Source organism: Rhincodon typus, chromosome 5, assembly GCF_021869965.1.
Source record: "Rhincodon typus isolate 14 chromosome 5, sRhiTyp1.1, whole genome shotgun sequence".
Lineage (NCBI taxonomy): Eukaryota > Metazoa > Chordata > Chondrichthyes > Orectolobiformes > Rhincodontidae > Rhincodon > Rhincodon typus.
In genome coordinates, this window is record NC_063336.1 from 83,582,849 (window position 1) to 83,601,371 (window position 18,523).

At 39.6% G+C, this 18,523-nt stretch overlaps 1 protein-coding gene across 1 annotated transcript in view; it reads right to left on the reverse strand.

Moving 5' to 3' along the window:
• gnpat (glyceronephosphate O-acyltransferase) overlaps nucleotides 1-18,427 on the reverse strand; it is a 41,084-nt gene extending 22,657 nt beyond the window's left edge. The window contains exons 1-8 of the mRNA XM_020526940.2: nucleotides 18,197-18,427; nucleotides 15,947-16,138; nucleotides 14,168-14,344; nucleotides 7,028-7,157; nucleotides 6,763-6,890; nucleotides 4,154-4,229; nucleotides 652-803; nucleotides 426-556 (exon numbers count right to left, since the gene is read on the reverse strand). Of these exons, the coding sequence (XP_020382529.2) occupies nucleotides 426-556; nucleotides 652-803; nucleotides 4,154-4,229; nucleotides 6,763-6,890; nucleotides 7,028-7,157; nucleotides 14,168-14,344; nucleotides 15,947-16,138; nucleotides 18,197-18,253 (1,043 nt within the window). The 5' untranslated portion in view covers nucleotides 18,254-18,427. The remainder of the gene's footprint in view (nucleotides 1-425; nucleotides 557-651; nucleotides 804-4,153; nucleotides 4,230-6,762; nucleotides 6,891-7,027; nucleotides 7,158-14,167; nucleotides 14,345-15,946; nucleotides 16,139-18,196) is intronic.
• Nucleotides 18,428-18,523: the final 96 nt, after the last annotated feature.

Consider the following 18,523-nt stretch of genomic DNA (forward strand, 5'->3'; position numbering starts at 1 on the left):
CTTCTTTCAAAGGATCATGAATCTGTGGAATTCACTACCCCAGAGTATAGTGAGTAAATTTGAGGGGATAGACATTTTTAAATAGTAATGGGTTAAAGGGTTAATGGGAGTGGACTGGAAGGTGGAGTTGAGACCGAGATGAGAACAGCTATAATTGTATTATGTATAATCGGAGCAGGTTCGAGGGGCTGAATTGCCTACTCCTGCTCCTAGTCCTTATGTTCTCTTAAATTATAAATTATGCTGTCTACTTATCCTTTTAACATTCTGAAGCCTTTTCTCAACTATACATTAGGCCAACTGTTCCATAATTTTTAGGCTCATCTTCAGTTGGCTCACTTTTAATAACAAATATTAATTCTACAAGGACGAATCACAAGGCATCATCTTAATTATTCTTCTCCTATTAAGTATTAGTAACTGACCTAGGGACCAAGTTGTACTGAGATCTCTTAACTGCCCCAGTTGCTAGCGATCTCACCGACACAGGCTGCCCGAAGTAAACATGTATGCTTCCAAAGTTTTCACTCAGAATCTTCCTGGCTTTCAACAAACCCTAAAACAGAAAACCAATTTGATCACTCATTTGTAATCTCATTGTTATTAGAAAAAGCTAAAATGGAGACAGTACAATAAGAAACCTATACACACAGAAGTCGATTCCTTCGGCTTTGGTACTCCTAGAAGCTCGTGTGCATACAGGGATTCCTCCAGGATTCGCTCATAGCTTATACTTATGGGAACTAAGTACATGTCGAAAACCTCCCCCATCAAAAAAGGTTCAATTGCAATGTTCAAAAGTCCTACGAAAAAGAACATTTTTCAAATCTTTATAAACAAGACAGCAATATTAATCAAAGCATAAAGTATTTGCATTTATATAGAGAATTCACCTTCTGCAACAATGTGTGTGTGTCATAAAATAATGTCAAGTTGTTTTATGATAGCTGTGGTATTAAGGTATCAAAATGAAACCAGGAAAATTGACTGTCTGCAATATACAGAATTCCACGCATCGGCATCACGATGCTGATGAAATTTTACTGTTGAAGGGCAGACATTTTAAAAGATAACCCTGCAGTGGTTGCACTAAAACTGCAACTTGCCATGCCCACAGAGTTCTAAACTGATTGCTAAAAAATCAAGATCACTCTCAGATTGGCAACATCATTTTAGGATGAAACCTGCTGGATTTAATTGCAGTTTAGCTGGTCTAGACTTTGAGGAAATCGCAATTGCATTCCTAATAATATTGAGGTTTTGTTTCAAACAAACTGGTTCTTTACTGTGGTAAGTATTTAGAATATTTTAAAATCCTTTGTGCAAGTATTACCAGTGGTCTAGTGGAAGCACTCTCAGCACACGAGTCAGAAGTTGCTAAATTCAAGCAATAATCCAGAGATTTGAACACAGATCACAGGTTAGCACAAAGTTGCAGAAAGAGGAAATATTGCAGTGAGGCGCTGTCTTTTTCACAAGACACTAAGAAGAGGCTCTGTCTGCCCTCAAAAGCTAGACACAATAATTCCCACAGATCTTTACAGAGGAGTAGGGGAGTTCTTACCTGGTGTCCTGACTAATATTTATCTGATAACCAACATCTGTAAACCAGATGATCTCGTCATCATCTCTTTGCTGTTTCCAGAACTTTGCAGTGCAGGAACTGGCTATCATGTTTCCCAGCAGCTATTACACTCCAAGTGTTTTGGGACATTCTGAAACTGTGCAAGATGCTGTATGATCACAATTTCTCCTTTGATAGGAAATTCCAAGATTATGCTCAGGAGAATGTAAACACCTATTTTTTCAGTTTTTTCTTAGGTTCAGGGAGTTATTTGTAATAAATAATGATCCAAAACCAAATTTCTCAGTATGAGGCCTGATTCTATTGTAACACAAAAAAAACATTCTGTTATCATCACTGCAACAGTATTCCTATCATACAGAAAATCAGGACCAGTTTCTACCTTTGTTGGTTCCATAAACCGCAGAGGATGAGTACCTAAACATTAGTTTTGGTCAGTTCACTTAGCCACATATCACTGAGTCTTGGAGGTGTGTAAGAAGTTGCATTAGAAATCAGTGACCACTTGACTAAGTCTGAGAAATTAAAGACATTTCTGTCGCTACAGGAATATGATCAGCTTCAGTCAATGGGCCTAGGACACACATTTTAAGAAAATAAGCCCTATGAGCTTGACAGACTGGACTACAGTTTGTGGGTACACGGATTCACAGGTTGTAGTTTGGACATCTCAGCGCAGAGTCTCAAACTCTATTGGTTAAATTACTTCATATGACTGGAAGTCCTTAATTACAATAAGCCAAAGCCTCGATTTACATCTCAACAGCAGTGTGTATAGCATTATCTACAACTAAAACATCGACAGATTACATCACTATGACAAACACCATTCATAAATAACTTAAATATCCTTGCCAAATTATCAGTGAAAATGCTATGACTTGACAATTTTAACAGCTGTCTATCTTGCCAGTTTTTGGAAAGAACAAGTATTCCCTCTAAACAAATGGGAGATTATATATTTTTTGATTCATTACAATTTTAATTTGAACATTACTTGCTGGTAGCTTTTGACAATAAATCCGAATTTTTAAATGTTCATTCTGCAATTTTACTTTAGCAGAACCAACTGATATCTAATTGTTGGCTCATTAAAAATGAGCAACCGCTTGAACCTCACTTGTAAAGATAGTAATAATTTATTATTGGTGGTTTAGTCTCATCTTAAATTTAATTTTCTGCATTTCATGCTCCATTCTTGTTATCCCAATACATAGCTTTATCAATCAGTCTATTCAAAATAATTGGACAAGACAATTCAATCTGAGCAGGCAACAGTACTTTAAATAAAGGTATACAAGGCTGGAACCCAAAGCTCAACCTGTGGGGTGGTGCAATCATACTTTGATACTAGAGTGGAGTTTACCAACTCTTCCTGTATTTAAATGATGTGAATATAGGTTTATCTGTTTGCAGCAGAGTTTGACAATTAACTTTTCGGGTGACATTTCTGGTAGTTATCAGTAATATGTTTAAGATACTAGCAAATAATTTTACGCAATAGTTCTTGTGTCAATCCTTTAATCCTGCTCAGGCTACAAAAGGTGAAATGTCATTGTCATATGCTTGCAGTCTATAATTTCTGCACTGGACTGGTCTCTGGCACGATTCTGCGCTACAACATGAACACTGCGTTTTAAGTGCCTAATATACATTACATTTTGCTTCTCTTTCTACTACAACACCAATCCCACTTTCCCTTTTTTTCCTCATTGTATCTCTGTATCTCTCCTGCCTAGTTGAATTGAGGCAGGAATATCTGAAGTGGTGATGCTTTATAGGAAGTTTCATAACTTCCTCTTACTTCTCTAATGAAACCACTCCAAGCGTATTGAGTCAGGCTACAGAGAATCCAAAAGCAAATATGACAATTGCGTAAGGTGCACTTGATTGTGTCTAATACATACAACAATTTCCAAAGTTGTCGTAATGATGTAGTATGACAATTTCCAAATCTGAAGGGTTAAAAGGCTGTGCCATCAGGATTGTGACTGGCTGATGTTTTGTTGTGTGAAGTGAGAATCTTATCCAATAGAACATAAAATGGAAAGTGTCTGTTAACCTTAACTCGGTGAGTTTTGCTTTATTCCTGGGCAACCTTTTGGTTGTATCTGAGGGTCTGTTAACAAGCAACATTTGTGTTACCTCCTTTGCTGCCTCAAATGCATTGTTTTCATAAGGAAATATTAACATAATTGTACTAGATTGGGACTAGTAACCCAGAGGTCATGAATTCAAAGTCCACTATGGCCAGCTGCTAAACTGAATTCATGTTTATGGTCTTGGTTCACATTACTTTGTAGGTTTTCTGCTGTGGATGACCAGCCATCTGTGATATCGGGCTGTGAATGATGGCACGCACACATGGTACCAGGGCCCTTGAAGAAAGTGGAAGAGGGTTGTAGGTGGTCGTAGGCTTTTCCTGCTAGCTCCACAAAGACAACAGTTGTTAAAAAGAACTAAAAAATTCACAATATTTTGGGCTTGAATGGTTTAGGATTTCACAATCAGATAACTTCAGTGACAAAGGAGCTCCCAAACCCCTCAAAAACATACTCTCAAACTCACCTAATTTGGGAGTAAGAGATTTTCCAGTACGACTTCTAGTCCCTTCCACAAAAAATTCAACAGGAGCATCACCATTCTGTAAGATGAGTTTTCAGTTAACACACAGGCCTTCATTAGCATACAAAAATGTAGGCAACTTATCAAATAACATTACTGATGGAATAAAAAGAATTCACAGACCTTTCCTCTGTAACGCAGTGAGCAGAGATTAACAAGGCAACTTGGACCAGATGTTTATAACACCTGGAATTTTCACACTATAAACTAAGCAATGAACACCACAGGACTATTTCAGTGACTCTGCGCTTTCACAAACAACTTGTTATGATTCTAAGACCAGTGCTCCCATTCAGCAAGGTTTTATAATGGTAACTGAAAGCTTACATGATTAAATTGCTATGCTGCCTTAATTCCATTAATGATCATGCTTTTCTGCCTCATAGAAAGAAGTCTTGCTTTATGTGGCAGAACTAAACAAACAACATGTTTTTTATTGGGTATAAGCAAATTGAATAATTTTCTATTGATAGTAAGAAACTCGCACATTACTCACTCAACTTAAGTCATCTACTTCACAACAAACTCATTTTTAAAAGCAGTTAAAATGTTCCTTAACCTGAAGTATGAGTTATTCAGAACAGTAATATGGCACCATACCTACAAGAACATAGATTTCCTGTTACTACCTCTGATTTAAAACTCACAACTGATCCAACATCAACCTCTGTTTGTGGAAGAGAGTTCTAAACCTCTACAACCTTTTGTGTGCAGAAGCTTTTCCTAACAACTCTCCTAAACAGTGTGGCCGTACTTTTAGACACTGCCTCCTTTGCAGCTGAATATACATAACTAGAAAAATTGGATTTTAAAGTCCATTAGAATAACATAACTAATAATTATTTACTGTTATCTGCTGTTCATAAATTATTTATTTCTGTACTGAAGTCCTTGTATTGCCCCGGGAATAACTTTGCAGAAAATGAAATGCTCCAAACTCTCTTCACCAGGAAAAAGAGTCTCCTCTGAATTCTTCCCAAGGTGCCTTCCATCTTCTGCTCAGACGTTAAATATGAGAAACCTAATATTTTACTACCTCTGCTTCCTTCAGGTACCTGATCTCCTCTATACCATGGTTCTTCCTCCACCTCCCCCAGATCCCCCAAACTCCAGCTCCTGGTCAGTTAACATCTCCCTTCAGTGTGCTCTGATCACTGACATCAACAACTTGTCCCTATTCATTAACTTTATCACTATAACTTAGGAAAACGGCTACCAGTTCCTCCTCAAATAGTGTTTCCAACTACTCACCATCCTCAACATTCCCCATCTTTCTGAACCCTGGAGTGCATTATTCCTTCATTTACATCCGCACTACTTCATATATGAAAGATTACAATCAGGTTTTTGTCCTGCACACAGCACTGAGACACCATAAGCAACACACCATTGGATTGCAGCAGTAACCTTAGTATACACCTTCACATCTCCTGACTACACGTCACCAACTCTTTTATTGCTGACCTCCTTAGCAGTTTCCTCATGTACTTTAGCCCCAGTCCCTCTTCACCTTGCCATTTGCCTCACTGCCATCAAAACCCACAAGATTTTTCTTTTCAACCATGATTTGTTACAACTGTCCCTCTTCCTTTTCTTTTTATCTATGACAGGTAAAGCACCCAGAGACATCTAAAGCTAATGCAAACTGGGGTAAAATAATTTTCTCACAATGATTAATTCAGGTTAGTGCTGGATGAATGCAAATTAATTTCAGTCATTGATGCATAGCGAAAGCACATTACACAGTACAATAATAAGAGATAACACAGTGTGGAACTGGAGGAACACAGCAGGCCAGGCAGCATCAGAGGAGCAAGAAAGCTGACATTTCGGGTCAGGACCCTTCTTCAGATTTCTGGAGAAGGGTCCCAACCCGAAACGTCAGCTGTCCTGGTTCTCTGATGCTGCCTGGTCTGCTGTGCTTCCCCAGCCCTACACTGAGTTATCTCTGACTCCTGCATCGACAGTTCTTACTATCTCTTACACTGTACAATGCTCTGTTCATTCTGCACAGTAAGAACAGTACTGCACTGTTTATGTTATTTAAGCAATTTAATTAAAGTTAAGAACATTTTTTTTTTTAAATCCAAAGGTTTTGATGTGGCAAATAAAGAATATTATTTGGTCAGGAAGGACTCATTCAAGACAGATAACCAATTAAAAAATTCCAAGCAGTTTAGAAACAATTTATTTGCATGGAGGGATATTGAAGCATAGACTGTTTTGCCATAGACTGTAGTTGAGGCCGAATCCACTGCATCTTTTATGGGAAAATTGATTAAAATGTAAAGCCAAGTTGCATGGAAATGTGGAGAGTAGGCAGTGGAATTCACTTCAGATTGCTCTAGCACAGAGAAATTAGGCCATATGGCCTTCTATTGTGCTTTAATTAGTGTTTTAAGTTAATACAAGAGGATAAGATCACTGAACAGTCTTCAGCAGCAATGTTGTTACTGTTATGTATTAACTTCAAAAGAAGATGTTAATAATGTCAACACATCTGACAGAATACCAATTCATTTATTTAATGCAGCGGTAAACAGAACACTGACCCGCAAAATTGTTTTCACATATTCAGAAAAAACTGCCCAGTACAATTTGTCTCCTCCAAATGAACGGCGAATAAAAAAAGCACCTGACATTCGCAGCATCTCTCCAACTATTTTCATTCCCATAAAATCTGCAGAAGAAGCAAAAGTATTGTTCAAGTAAAAGTCAAGACCAAGATAAAAATAGATTTTAAGTTGAGTCATATTCCACTGTGTAACTGCAATTAAACTAATTACACCTAGCTTCTGAATTAAAACTGTTACTTGCCCATTCCAGCAGCAATGACTGGCAAGCAGAGGTCATACGTGTACATGATATATGACAACATGAGGAAGTCTATGTAGCTGCGATGGCTAGGCAGCAGAACAACTGGATATTCTTGTATAGCCTGATGTAGCTGAAATAAAATAACACATTTACAGATATTTATTTAATACAGGCAAATTTAACTTTAAGGATAAATATTTGTCCATACAAATTTAAGAATAGAAAACTATACACCACTCAATGGAAGATAACTAACTTTGTAAGCAAGTGCTGTTTCATTGCCACTCTATAGGGTTCACTACTGGTACATATGTGGACCTCACGCATTAGCAACATAGCAAAGGAAGGTTAGTCCTCAGGTCAGAGGCTTTATCTATAAAGCAATAGTGGGGAGTTAACCACTTCTTCAGTATCAGAAGGACAGGTATCACTTGTACAGGAAGCCAAAGGCAGGAGGCAACGTTTAAAAAGGGGAGGAGAAAGATGACGATTTTCATCATCAACATTTACGTAGTCGCTTTATATAGAAAATAGAAAAATATGGAACCAAGGCAAATAAGGGGAACTAAAAAGGGGGTGACTAATTGTCCCATGAAAGGTGCGATTTAGAGAACAAGGGAGACAAAGTTAGGGAGTGAATTCTAGATGACCAGCAGGAGGATCAGCTTCCAATGTTGAGTGAAAATCCACATAAGTAACACTAACACCCATAAAAATATACCTAACTCAACCGATCATCTTAAGTAGAAACTTAGACAGGAAAAGAAACATAGGAACGTTCAGAGAATTTTAAAAGTAAAGCTCCAAAGTGTGATAACAATTTAGTCCACAATAAGGCAAAATAGCAGAAGTAGACCAATAAGCCCACTGAGTCTGCTCTGCCATTCAATGAGATCTGATAATCCACAACTCCACTTTCCTGCCTTTACCCTATAATCCATGATTTCCTTTCAGATTAAATATCTATTTCAGCCTTGAATTTACTTAACAACCTTACCTCTACAGCATTCTGCAGTACAGAATTCCACAGATTCACTACCCTCAGAAAAAATTCCTCCTCAACCCTGTGACCAGTTACTCTGAGATTATGTCCTCTGGTCCTAGACTCTCCGACAAGGGGAAACAACCTTTCTACACAGTCAAGACTCTTAAGAATCTCGTATTTTTCAAAAAGTATGCCTTTCATTCTTCAAAACTCCAAAGAGTACAGGCCAACCTACCCAATCTCTTCTCATAAGACAGTCCCTCCATACATGGGATAAACCTGGTGAGCCTTCTCTCGACTACCTCCATTGCCAGTAGAGCTTTCCTTGGATCAGGAGCATAAAAATGTTCTTGTAATCCAGCTGTAGACTAGCTAGTACCTTGTATTGTTTTTATATTTTTATATGCTATCTCATTTGAAACAAAGGCTAATGTTCCACTCGCCTTTCCTATTATCTGCTGAACCTGGATGCTAGCATTTTATGATTTATGCATGAGGATTTCCAAACCCATCTGTGCTGTATTTTTCTGCAGTCGTTCTCCATTTAAATAATATTCAGCTCCTTTATTTTTCCTGCCAAAGTGCTTAACCTCACATTTTCTGACATTATGTTCCATCTACCAAGTCTTTGCCCACTTGTTGAACCTGTCTTTCTCCCTGTGGATTCTTTGAGTCATCCTCACCACTTCCCTTCTGACCTATTTTTGTATCGTACCCCGAAGTTGGGGATAGAATGCTCACTTCTCTCATTGAAGTAATTTTTACATATTGTAAATAATTGTGGACCGAGCACTGATCCCTGCGGCACTCCTCTAATTACAGGTTACCATCCTGAGAATGCCCTTGTTATCCAAACTCTGTCCTCTATGAGTTGGTCAAGCCACAATCTGCGCTAATAGACAACCATGGGCTCTTATTTTATTAAGTAGCGTAACATGCTACTTAATAATCAGCACCTTCTAAAAATTCAAATATATTACATCCACTGCTTCCCCTTCACCTATCCTGGTTGTTTCCTTCTTGAAAAAAGATTGAATATATTTGTCTGGCGCGATTTCCCTTTTATGAAGCCATGCCGACTTTGCTTGATCATATTATGCATTTCTAAATGCTGTTATTACATCTTTTATAACAGTCTCCATCATTTTCCCAATGACAGATATTAAGATAACTGGCCTATGGTTACTTGTTCTTTTATCTGCTTCCCTTTTTAAGTAAAAGTTGTTGCATGGGCTGTTATGTAATCTTTTGGGACTTTTCCACAAGCCAAACTCTGTAGCTATTCTTACAGTATCCTAGGACTTACTGGTCTTTAACCCCATTAGTTTCCCTATCACTTGTTCTCTAATGACAGTTATTGTATTAATTTCCCATCATCCTTTTTATGCCTTGATTATATGGTAATTTTGAAAGGCTATTAGTGTCTTCTACAGTGAAGACTAATATAAAGTTATTTATTCAACTCCACTGCTCTTTCATAATTATCTCCACAGCTTCATTCGTTAAGGGGCCTATGTTAACTTTGGCCTCGCTCTTCCTATAAATATATTTAAAGAAGCTCTCGCTATCCACCTTGATATTTCTCAAATTTACTCCTAAAGTCTGTTGTTGCCCTCTGTTATTTTTGGTCATTTTTTTGTTGGTTTTTGAAACTTTCCCAGTCCTCTGTCTTACCATGAATTTTGCCACACTGCATATTTTCTTTTCAATTTCAGGCTAATCTTAACTTTACTGGTTAATCATGGTTGGCGTATACCCTTCCTAGAATCCTTGCATGCAAAACAACACTCGTGGGCAAGATTATGGAGAATCCCAAGATATTCTACAAGGGGAATTGATTAACCAATGAAAGAGTAGAACCCATTAGAGACCATGTGTAAATTTGTGCATGAAGCTGGAGGACATTAGTACATTGCTAAATGAGTACTTGACAGCTGTCTTTATTTGGTAGGAGGACAACGTAAGTACAGAATTCGAATCTATGAACTGTGAAGCTCTTGAACAGATTGATATAAGAAGCAAGAAAGTATTGGAGTTTTGGGCAATATTAAAAGTGGTCAAGTCCCCAGGACTTCATGAGTTATTTCCCAGGCTGCTGCGGGAGACGAAGTAAAAAAAAACAGAAGACCTGACCCAAATTTTTAAATCTTCTCTGGCCACAAGGGAAGTGCCAAAGCACGGAAGGACAGCTAATGTGGTTCTGTTTTACAAGACAGTGGCAGAGCTAGACCACAGAACTACAGACCAGTGAATCTCACATTAGTGGTAGGGAAACTATTGGAGAAAATAGTGAAGGAGAAAATTAATCTCCATTTAAAGAAGCAAGGTTTTATCAAGGATAGTCAGCATGGCTTTGTCAGAGAGGGCACGCTCAATGAATCTGATTGAATTTTTCGAAGAGGCGGCCAAGTGTTTAGAGGAGGGTAGATTAGTTGATGTAGTCTATATGGGTTTCAGCAAGACTTTTCACAAAGTCCCACATGGGAGACTGATCAAGAAAGTGAAAGGTCATGGGATCCAGTGTAACTTAGTAATTTGGGTCCAAAATTGGCTTAGTGGCAGGAGACAGAAGGTGGTGGTAGAAGGCTGTTTGTGTGACTGGAGATCGGTGTCTGGTGGCATACAACAGGAATCATTGCTGAATCCTTATTGTTTGTGATTTTCATAAATGATGTAGATGCAACTTTTTGGCAGGGTTGAGGTGGATGATAATTGAGTTGCGGATGACACAAAGATTGGCTGGGTGATTGACAGTGAGGAGGATGATCTGAGGTTACAGGAAGATACAGACAGGGTGGTTAGATTGTTAGATCAGTGGCAAAGAGAAATTAACCCTCAAAAATGTGAGGTGGTGCACTTTGGAAGAAGCCAAGGAGTACTCAAAGCATGGCAGGACACTAGGAAGTTCCGAGGAACAGAGGGATCTTGGGTGCATCTCCACAGATCCCTGAAGGTGGTGGACAGATTAATATGGTAGTTAAGACGATATATCGAATTCTTGCCTTTATCAGTCAATGCTTGGAATATAACAGCAGGGAGGTTGTGTTGCAGCTGTAGAACTTTGGTTTGCAGTTCTCGTCATCACACTTTAAAAAGAATGTGATTGCACTGGAGGAAGTGCAGAGGAGATTTACCAGCATGTTACCTGGGATGGAGCATTGCAACTATGAAGAGTATAGTGTGCTGCATTTTGTTTATTATTATTTATTAATTTATTTTGCTGTATTTACTGTGTCACAATCTGGTCGCCTTGTTATAGGAAGGATATTATTAAGCTGGAGAAAGTTCAGAAGATATTTACCAGGATGTTGCCCAGAATGGAAGGTTTGAGTTATAACAACAAGCTAGATAGGCTGGGATTATTTTCATCGAAGCGCAGGAGGTTGAGGGGTGACCTTATAGAGGTTTATAAAATCAGGTGTCTTTTCCCTACAGTGGGGGATTTCAAGACTAGGGGACATATTTTTAAGATAAGAGGAGAAAGTTTTCATGAAAGACAGGAGGGGCAAGTTTATTTTTAAAAACAGTGGGACATGTTTGGAATGAACTTCCCGACGAAGTGATGGATGCGGGTACAGTTACAACATTTAAAAGACATTTGGATAAGTTCACGAATAAGAAATGTTTGGAGGGATATGGACCAAACGCAGGCAGGCGGGACTAGTTTAGTTTGAGATTATGGTTGGCATGGACTCGTTGGACTGAAGGGTCTGTTTCCATGCTGTATGACTGAGAGAGAGGCTGGATAAGCTCAGGTTGTTTTCTTTTGAGTAGAGAAGTTGGAGGGAAGTGGACCTGACAAAGGTGTATAAAATTGAGGGCCACGGGCAGGCTGACTGGAAAGCAGCTGTTCCCCTTTGTCAAAAATCAAGAACAAGGAGACACACTCTTAAAGTGAAAGGCAGGAAATTTAAAGGGGATTCGAGTCCCTATAGACATAGTGCAAGAAAGTGGGACCACTGTAAGCTGAAGTGTATATTTTAGTATTAGCATTTATGGGATGAAGCGCCTCCTCTGTACCGAATGATTTAATGATTCTATGAATCCTTCTTTCTCATGAGGACATATCTTTGTTGCAAGTCATGAACTATTTTCATAAATATCCTGCTCCTCATACGGTGTTTCTCAATGTCTTTGTTGCTAAAGTCATTTCCTAATCCACTCCAGCTAGCTCTTCCTTTATTTAAGCTTAGCACAGTTGTTTCTGACCCATGTTCGCCCTTTTCAAACTGAACTGTTTCCCACGGGATCATTCACTCTGACATAATTTAGTAAACCTGCCTCATTACGAATCACCAGGTCCAAAATAGCCCAGTCCCTGTTGAATTCACAACATATTGTTCTAGGAAACTGTCCCAAATATATTCTGTGAAATTTTCCTGGTAACAACTTTTGCCAATCTGACTATTCCAATCTACATGATGATTAAGGTCAGGCACAATTAATGTCCTGGCATTTTTACATACCATCATCATCTTCTGATTTATTCTCTGGCCCTCCGTACAGCTACTGTTAGAGGGTATATAGATTAGTCATGCCACTGTCATCGTCTTTTTATTTCTTACCTCCGCGCACATGGATTCTAAATCTTCCAACCCAAGATCATTTCTTGCTTTCGAATTTATTCCAGCCTGTACTAACAATGCCCTTTTCTTTCAAAACATCTCATACCCCTGAATATTTAGCTCCCAGCTTTGATCTTATTGTAACCATGTCTCCAAAATGGTGAAAGATCATAGACATTAATTTGTAGTTGTGTTGTTAATTCATTTATTTTGTGCTAAGTGCTAAGCACATTCAAGTAACATTAATTTTGCCTTTTTAACCATTTCTTTTCCCTCTGACCCTATTTACTGTTGTTTTTTATGTTTATACACTCTGTCCTTTCCTGTTCCACTCTGAGCTAGCTAAATATCTGCCCTTTAATACTGCCATATCATCTTGCTTTGTAAGCCTTCATTTCTCTTCTCCCATAACCCTCTCAAAAAAAACTCTACAGCCTTGGTAATTTGATTCGCCAGGATACTTGTTCCAGCCGGGTTTATGTTAGGCTCGTCCACCAGAGCAGCTCCTTTCTACCCCAGTACTGGTGCCAGTACCCCACAAACTTAAATCCATTTCACTCCACACCAATCTTTGAGTCACACATTTAACTCTTTGATTTTATCTACCCAATGCAAGTTTAGCCATGGCTCAATCAGTAATCTAGAGATAATTATTACCTTAAAGGTTCTGTTTATTTTTAAAGCTAGCTCCTCACTGTTCAAAATCTTTCAGGAGAATGCCCTTTCTAGTCCTTTCAATGTTAATGGGACTCCTCCTCACAGCTGCAAATAACACTATTGCCTATCACCACAACATTCCTATTTCCTTTTCCCACTTGAGTGGATCCCTGTACCACAGTACAGTGATCAGTTCATTCATTTTCCCTGCAGTACCCACTCTTATCTGAAGAATCTCACAACTGTTAGACAACTGCAGGGGTTGAAGTTCCTTAATTGCAATTCCCTGGGTCCTCATACCTGCCCCACCTGCAGTCACACCTTCCTGTCCCTGCTCATAGACCTATTTTGAATTACCTAGTCTGAGGGGTATGATTGTCCTCGGGAATAAAATATCCAAGTAACTTCCCCCTTCTCTGATGTGACGCAATGTCTTCAGGTCAGATGTCAGCTTCTGAAATCAGATCTGAAGTTCCTCGAGTTATAAACACTTACTGCAGATGCATTTGCTCTGGAAACACTGGCGTCCAGCAGCTTCTATACATTGCAACAGCAACACATCACCCATCCCACCATCAGTATTGTAGTTTATTTAATTTATAAATTAACTACTCTAGATTATTTGCTCTTTACAGTTTACCGTATTTATATTTTGTTCCTGCAAAATAAAAATTATCACCAGTATTGATCTTATACTTCAGCAACTGCTTTTAAAGAGAAAAGAGAAAAAAATTCACTGGAGATCTAAACACAATTGGAAGACCTTATTTTTACTTTAAAGACAAGAAATACTCTCCAATCCTGCTCACCAGCTTCTCTCCCTACACTTGTGTCACGCTGTGGACTAACCCATTTGTGCACATTGATTAATATCATAGCTAAGAGTGAACTCAACTTTAATGCACAGCCAAATCACAAAAGATGAAAACTAACCTTCTGGATTCCCTCTTCGTTCACTCGCACTTTCTGGAATAGGGCTTTAAATACTTTGCTCAGGGTAAATGCAAAGAACCGGACTACACTTAACCGAAGACCATGGCCCATCTTCTCCAAAATGTCAGCTGCTTCATCGTTAATGATATCTGGAGATTCACCAGTTTCTTTTGCTAACTGATGAAATACAACATAAAGGTATAATTAAAGGCATAGCTGTGACCGCATAATTTTGCCGAAGGTGTGTTTACGGCAATGACTTCTTGTGTGTAGAATTATGTGTCAGTTTTATTGAAAATAAATTACGCTAATTTATTCCCGCGGCTTGTACCAATTTAAATACTGTGGTTTCAAGAAAATTAGGAGACAGAGCCCAGAGAGAGAGAGATTGAGAGAGAGAGAAAGACAGACAGACAGGGAAGGAGAAAAGCTGACAAGGGGTCAATGAGTAAGTGAAAATGGGTTGGCTGTACTGAAAATAGCCCATGGCCCAGCGAGGGGGTGGGCAAATGACATGGAAGGTGGTGTTCAGGCCCTAAAATTATTGAACTGAATATTGAGTCCTAAAGGCTGCAGAGTTTCCAAGCAGATGATGAGATGCTGTTCTTCCAGCTTGCGGTGAGCCTCCCTGGAGCACAGCAGCAGGCTCGAGACAGAATCTTTCTTATTTCCTTACATCATTATTGAGCTCTAGTGCTAGTGATGCAGTGATTGACTCTAGTAGACCTGCTTACACTTATTTAGAGCTATATTCAAACAAGTATACGGTGAGGGAATTCTCCACACACATATGGACGATCTCAGTCAAAACCTAAAACACACACACACAAGCATGCAATTTTTAACTCGTACGGGAGGAAATAAGTCACTTTAGGTAGGTGTACAGTTGGAAGTGCTTTTTTAATAAGACCATACTGTTTAAAAATGCTGGGGATTTAGATTCCTCTGGCAACACCAGTATTATTGCATGTTCTTCGATATCCAGAAGGTGATGTTGAATTACCTTCATGAACTGCTACTGTCAGTGTGAAGGTACTCCCATAGTATTCTTAGATTTTGTCCCAATTATGACAAAACATTGACCAGAAGTCAGGACGAGGTCTGACTTGGAAGAGAATGTGGAGGTGATGACTTTCCCATGCTAACTGAATCAGGATTCGAGGGCAGAAGACCATGCAGACTTGAATTGAAAGAGATGATGCATGCAACTTGCTGCTTTTAACCGACTTGACAATATGATGTAGGTGATTGACTTGTTGCTAAAATACCACATAAAGGATTTATCCACTGTTGGTAGACTGGCACGTTAGTAATAACAAATGTCAAAACAAAAGAATGGCGTATTTTAACTATGCAGCTTATAATATTTGTGGAAAACGTTTTTGCTTGTTAACAGATCTCAGCAAACTGTTATCAGACTTCCTTCATGTTCTGATCAAGAGATGCTGGTTCTGATTGAATAACCCTTTCATGGAGTTGAGAAAGGCATAATAGGATGAACGGCCTCCTTCTGTACTGTAAGCTTTTGTGTGTAAAATCGTTTCGAGTAACTGTTTATTTTTCTCTACTCCTCTCTATGAAAGCATCACTGCTTTTCTTACAACTCTCAAAGAAGTCCAGAACCTAAGCCATGAATTATCAACACAAATCAACTTACTATCAATCAAAATCCCAGCTGGATTTTGAAAGACCCTATCAGATATGCTATTGCAACCTTAACTAATATTTGACATTTTTAAATATCGATGAACCCATTCGAATTGTCACATTGTTCCTTACCTGTCTGATAACATATTGCACTTGGTCAGATTTCAATACAATGCTCCTGAGAGCACTAGGGGTACGGGGCACGAGGTCCTTGTAAACTACTGGAGTGTAACATCGCATGGCATATCTGAGATCACTGCTGTGTCTGCGCTCTTCCATCAAGTCTTCAAATCCATCCCTTTTATTCAGCGTCATGTCCTTCTGCTATAATGCAAAAATATGATTTTCAATTAAAGAGGTAAATCATACATGTACATCCAGTCACTAGATCAAGTTCTAACTAAGAGATCACATATTCACAAAACAAATATTCCATAACTACTGCACAGTTATGTTCTAAATAATGAAACCGGGTGGTAAGCTGAGCTGTGAAGAGGATGTAGAGATGTTGCAGTGACACATTCGGACAGGCTGAGTGAGTGGGCAGAAGCATTACCAATGCAGTATAATGTGGATAAGTGTGAGGTTATCCACTTTGGTGGCAAAAATAGAAAGGCAGATTATTATTTAAATCTGTAAATTAAGTGAAGGGAACGTCCAACGAGAGCTGGGTGCCCTCATGCACCAATCACTGAAAATAAGCATTCAGGTGCAGCAGGCAGTAAGGGAGGCAAACTGTATGTTGATCCTCATAGCGAGAGCATTTGATTACAGGGATAAGGATGCACTTATACAGTGCATTAGTGAGGACATGCCTGGAACATTATGAAAGGAAAACAAAACTGTAGATGCTGGAAATCAGAAACAAAAATTGCTGGAGAAACTTAATCAGTCTGACAGTATCTGTGGAATGAAAGCAGAGTTAATGTTTTGGGTCCAGTGATGGCAAGACTGACATATGAGGAGAGACTGAGTCAGTGAGGATTATATGCCATAGACTTTAAAGGGGATATCTCATAGAAACCTATAAAATTCTATAATTCCAATGGTAGGGGTGTCCAGAACCAAGGGTCATAGTTTAAGGATAAGGGGTAAATCTTTTAGAACTAAGATGAAGAGAAATTTCTCCACCTGGAGTGTGTGGTGAGCCTGTGGAATTCACTACTACAGGAAGTGGTTGAGGCCAAAACATCGTGTTTTCAAGGAGGTAGATACAGTTGTATTGGTTAAATGAAGCAAAGTACATGGGGAGAGCATGGGATTACATATTGCACTCAATGATCAGCCCTGATCATACTGAGTGTCAGAGCAGGGTCAAGGGGTCGAATGGTCTACTCCTGCTCCTATCTTCAATGTTTCTATGAAGCATAAAAATACGGAAGAGCACTCAGTTACTATTAGGTGTTCTGAACTGGCACTCTAAAGAAGGTAAATCCTTAAGTAGATAGAAATTTCACAAACGTTTGAGTTATAATCTGAAGCAGATTAGTTTTATGACGTTGTCAGACCATGTTGGTGCAGGTGCTGCAAATTCTCATATTCTTGTTGTAAATTACACAAACGCATCATGAAATTGTGGGTACCTTGCCAATGGGAAAAAAGCAAAGACAGCAAGGTCTCACTGTGATGGGATATGTTACGCCCATTCACCCTGACGGAACTGACGGGTTGGCAGTTTTATATCTCATCCAGAGGACAGTGCCTCTGACTTGGAGCATTTGCATAGCACTGAATGGCAGTCTAGGTTTTCAGCTTATGCTTTTACAGCAGGATTTGAAATCCACACCTTTCAGATGAGGGAGCATTATCTATCACTGAAGCACGACTTAGATTGGACTATTGCAAAGATATCCCTCAAATTCAATCTTGAAAACTGCCTCCATTACCTATCTCGTAAATCCAAGTCTGATGGGTATATTTCTTGCAAGGTAAGATTTACCACCACTGAACCAGATCAGCCGGTCCACAATATTATCAAACTTCAACGACTCTCATTGATAACTGTCAGTACGCCACAAATCTATATCACTGCCATAATGCCTTCAGATAAATAATTTTTGGAGATGCAAGCTCTTAACCCTTTACGCGACAGCGCAGATTTATTCAACTCAAATATGACATTTCCTACTGCCCCCCCCATCCCCTGCCTCACATTGAGGGATGGAGTCTGCGGATCTCCAGCCACCAGCTTCCTAATCTCTGCCCTCCTGAAGTCAAGGCCCAGGAGCTGATCCTTCACCCACACATCTTGGGCCAATCCTTCCTTCACACGGTGCAGAGACCGGGCCTCACACCGCCCAGCGATTTATAGAAACAACTCAGTCAACGTCAGGACCCTGGCCATGACGGACGTGAACACTACCCGGTCCCGCTCCTACTCACCGGGTACAGCGACTCCACAGCCGGACTCGCCATGCTGGTAGTGACCAAGTGAGACATCTGCCTCTCATAATATCATTTGCACCTGCCTGCGTTCCCGACTAGGAAGCGAGGCTGAGAGGACAGCAGGCACCCTGCCAAGGCCCTACACCATTCCGCAGCGCCATGCGATGCCAGGCCCGAACCGACCCGAGCCAACCCAACGAGCGCGGGCAGCACACAGCCCCGCCCCCTCACGCTGACCGCTCTCAGCCCCGCCCATCACCGCTCTCAGCCCTGCCCTACATCGCGCCCACCCCCCACGAGCCCAGCACAGCCCCCCACCTTCCC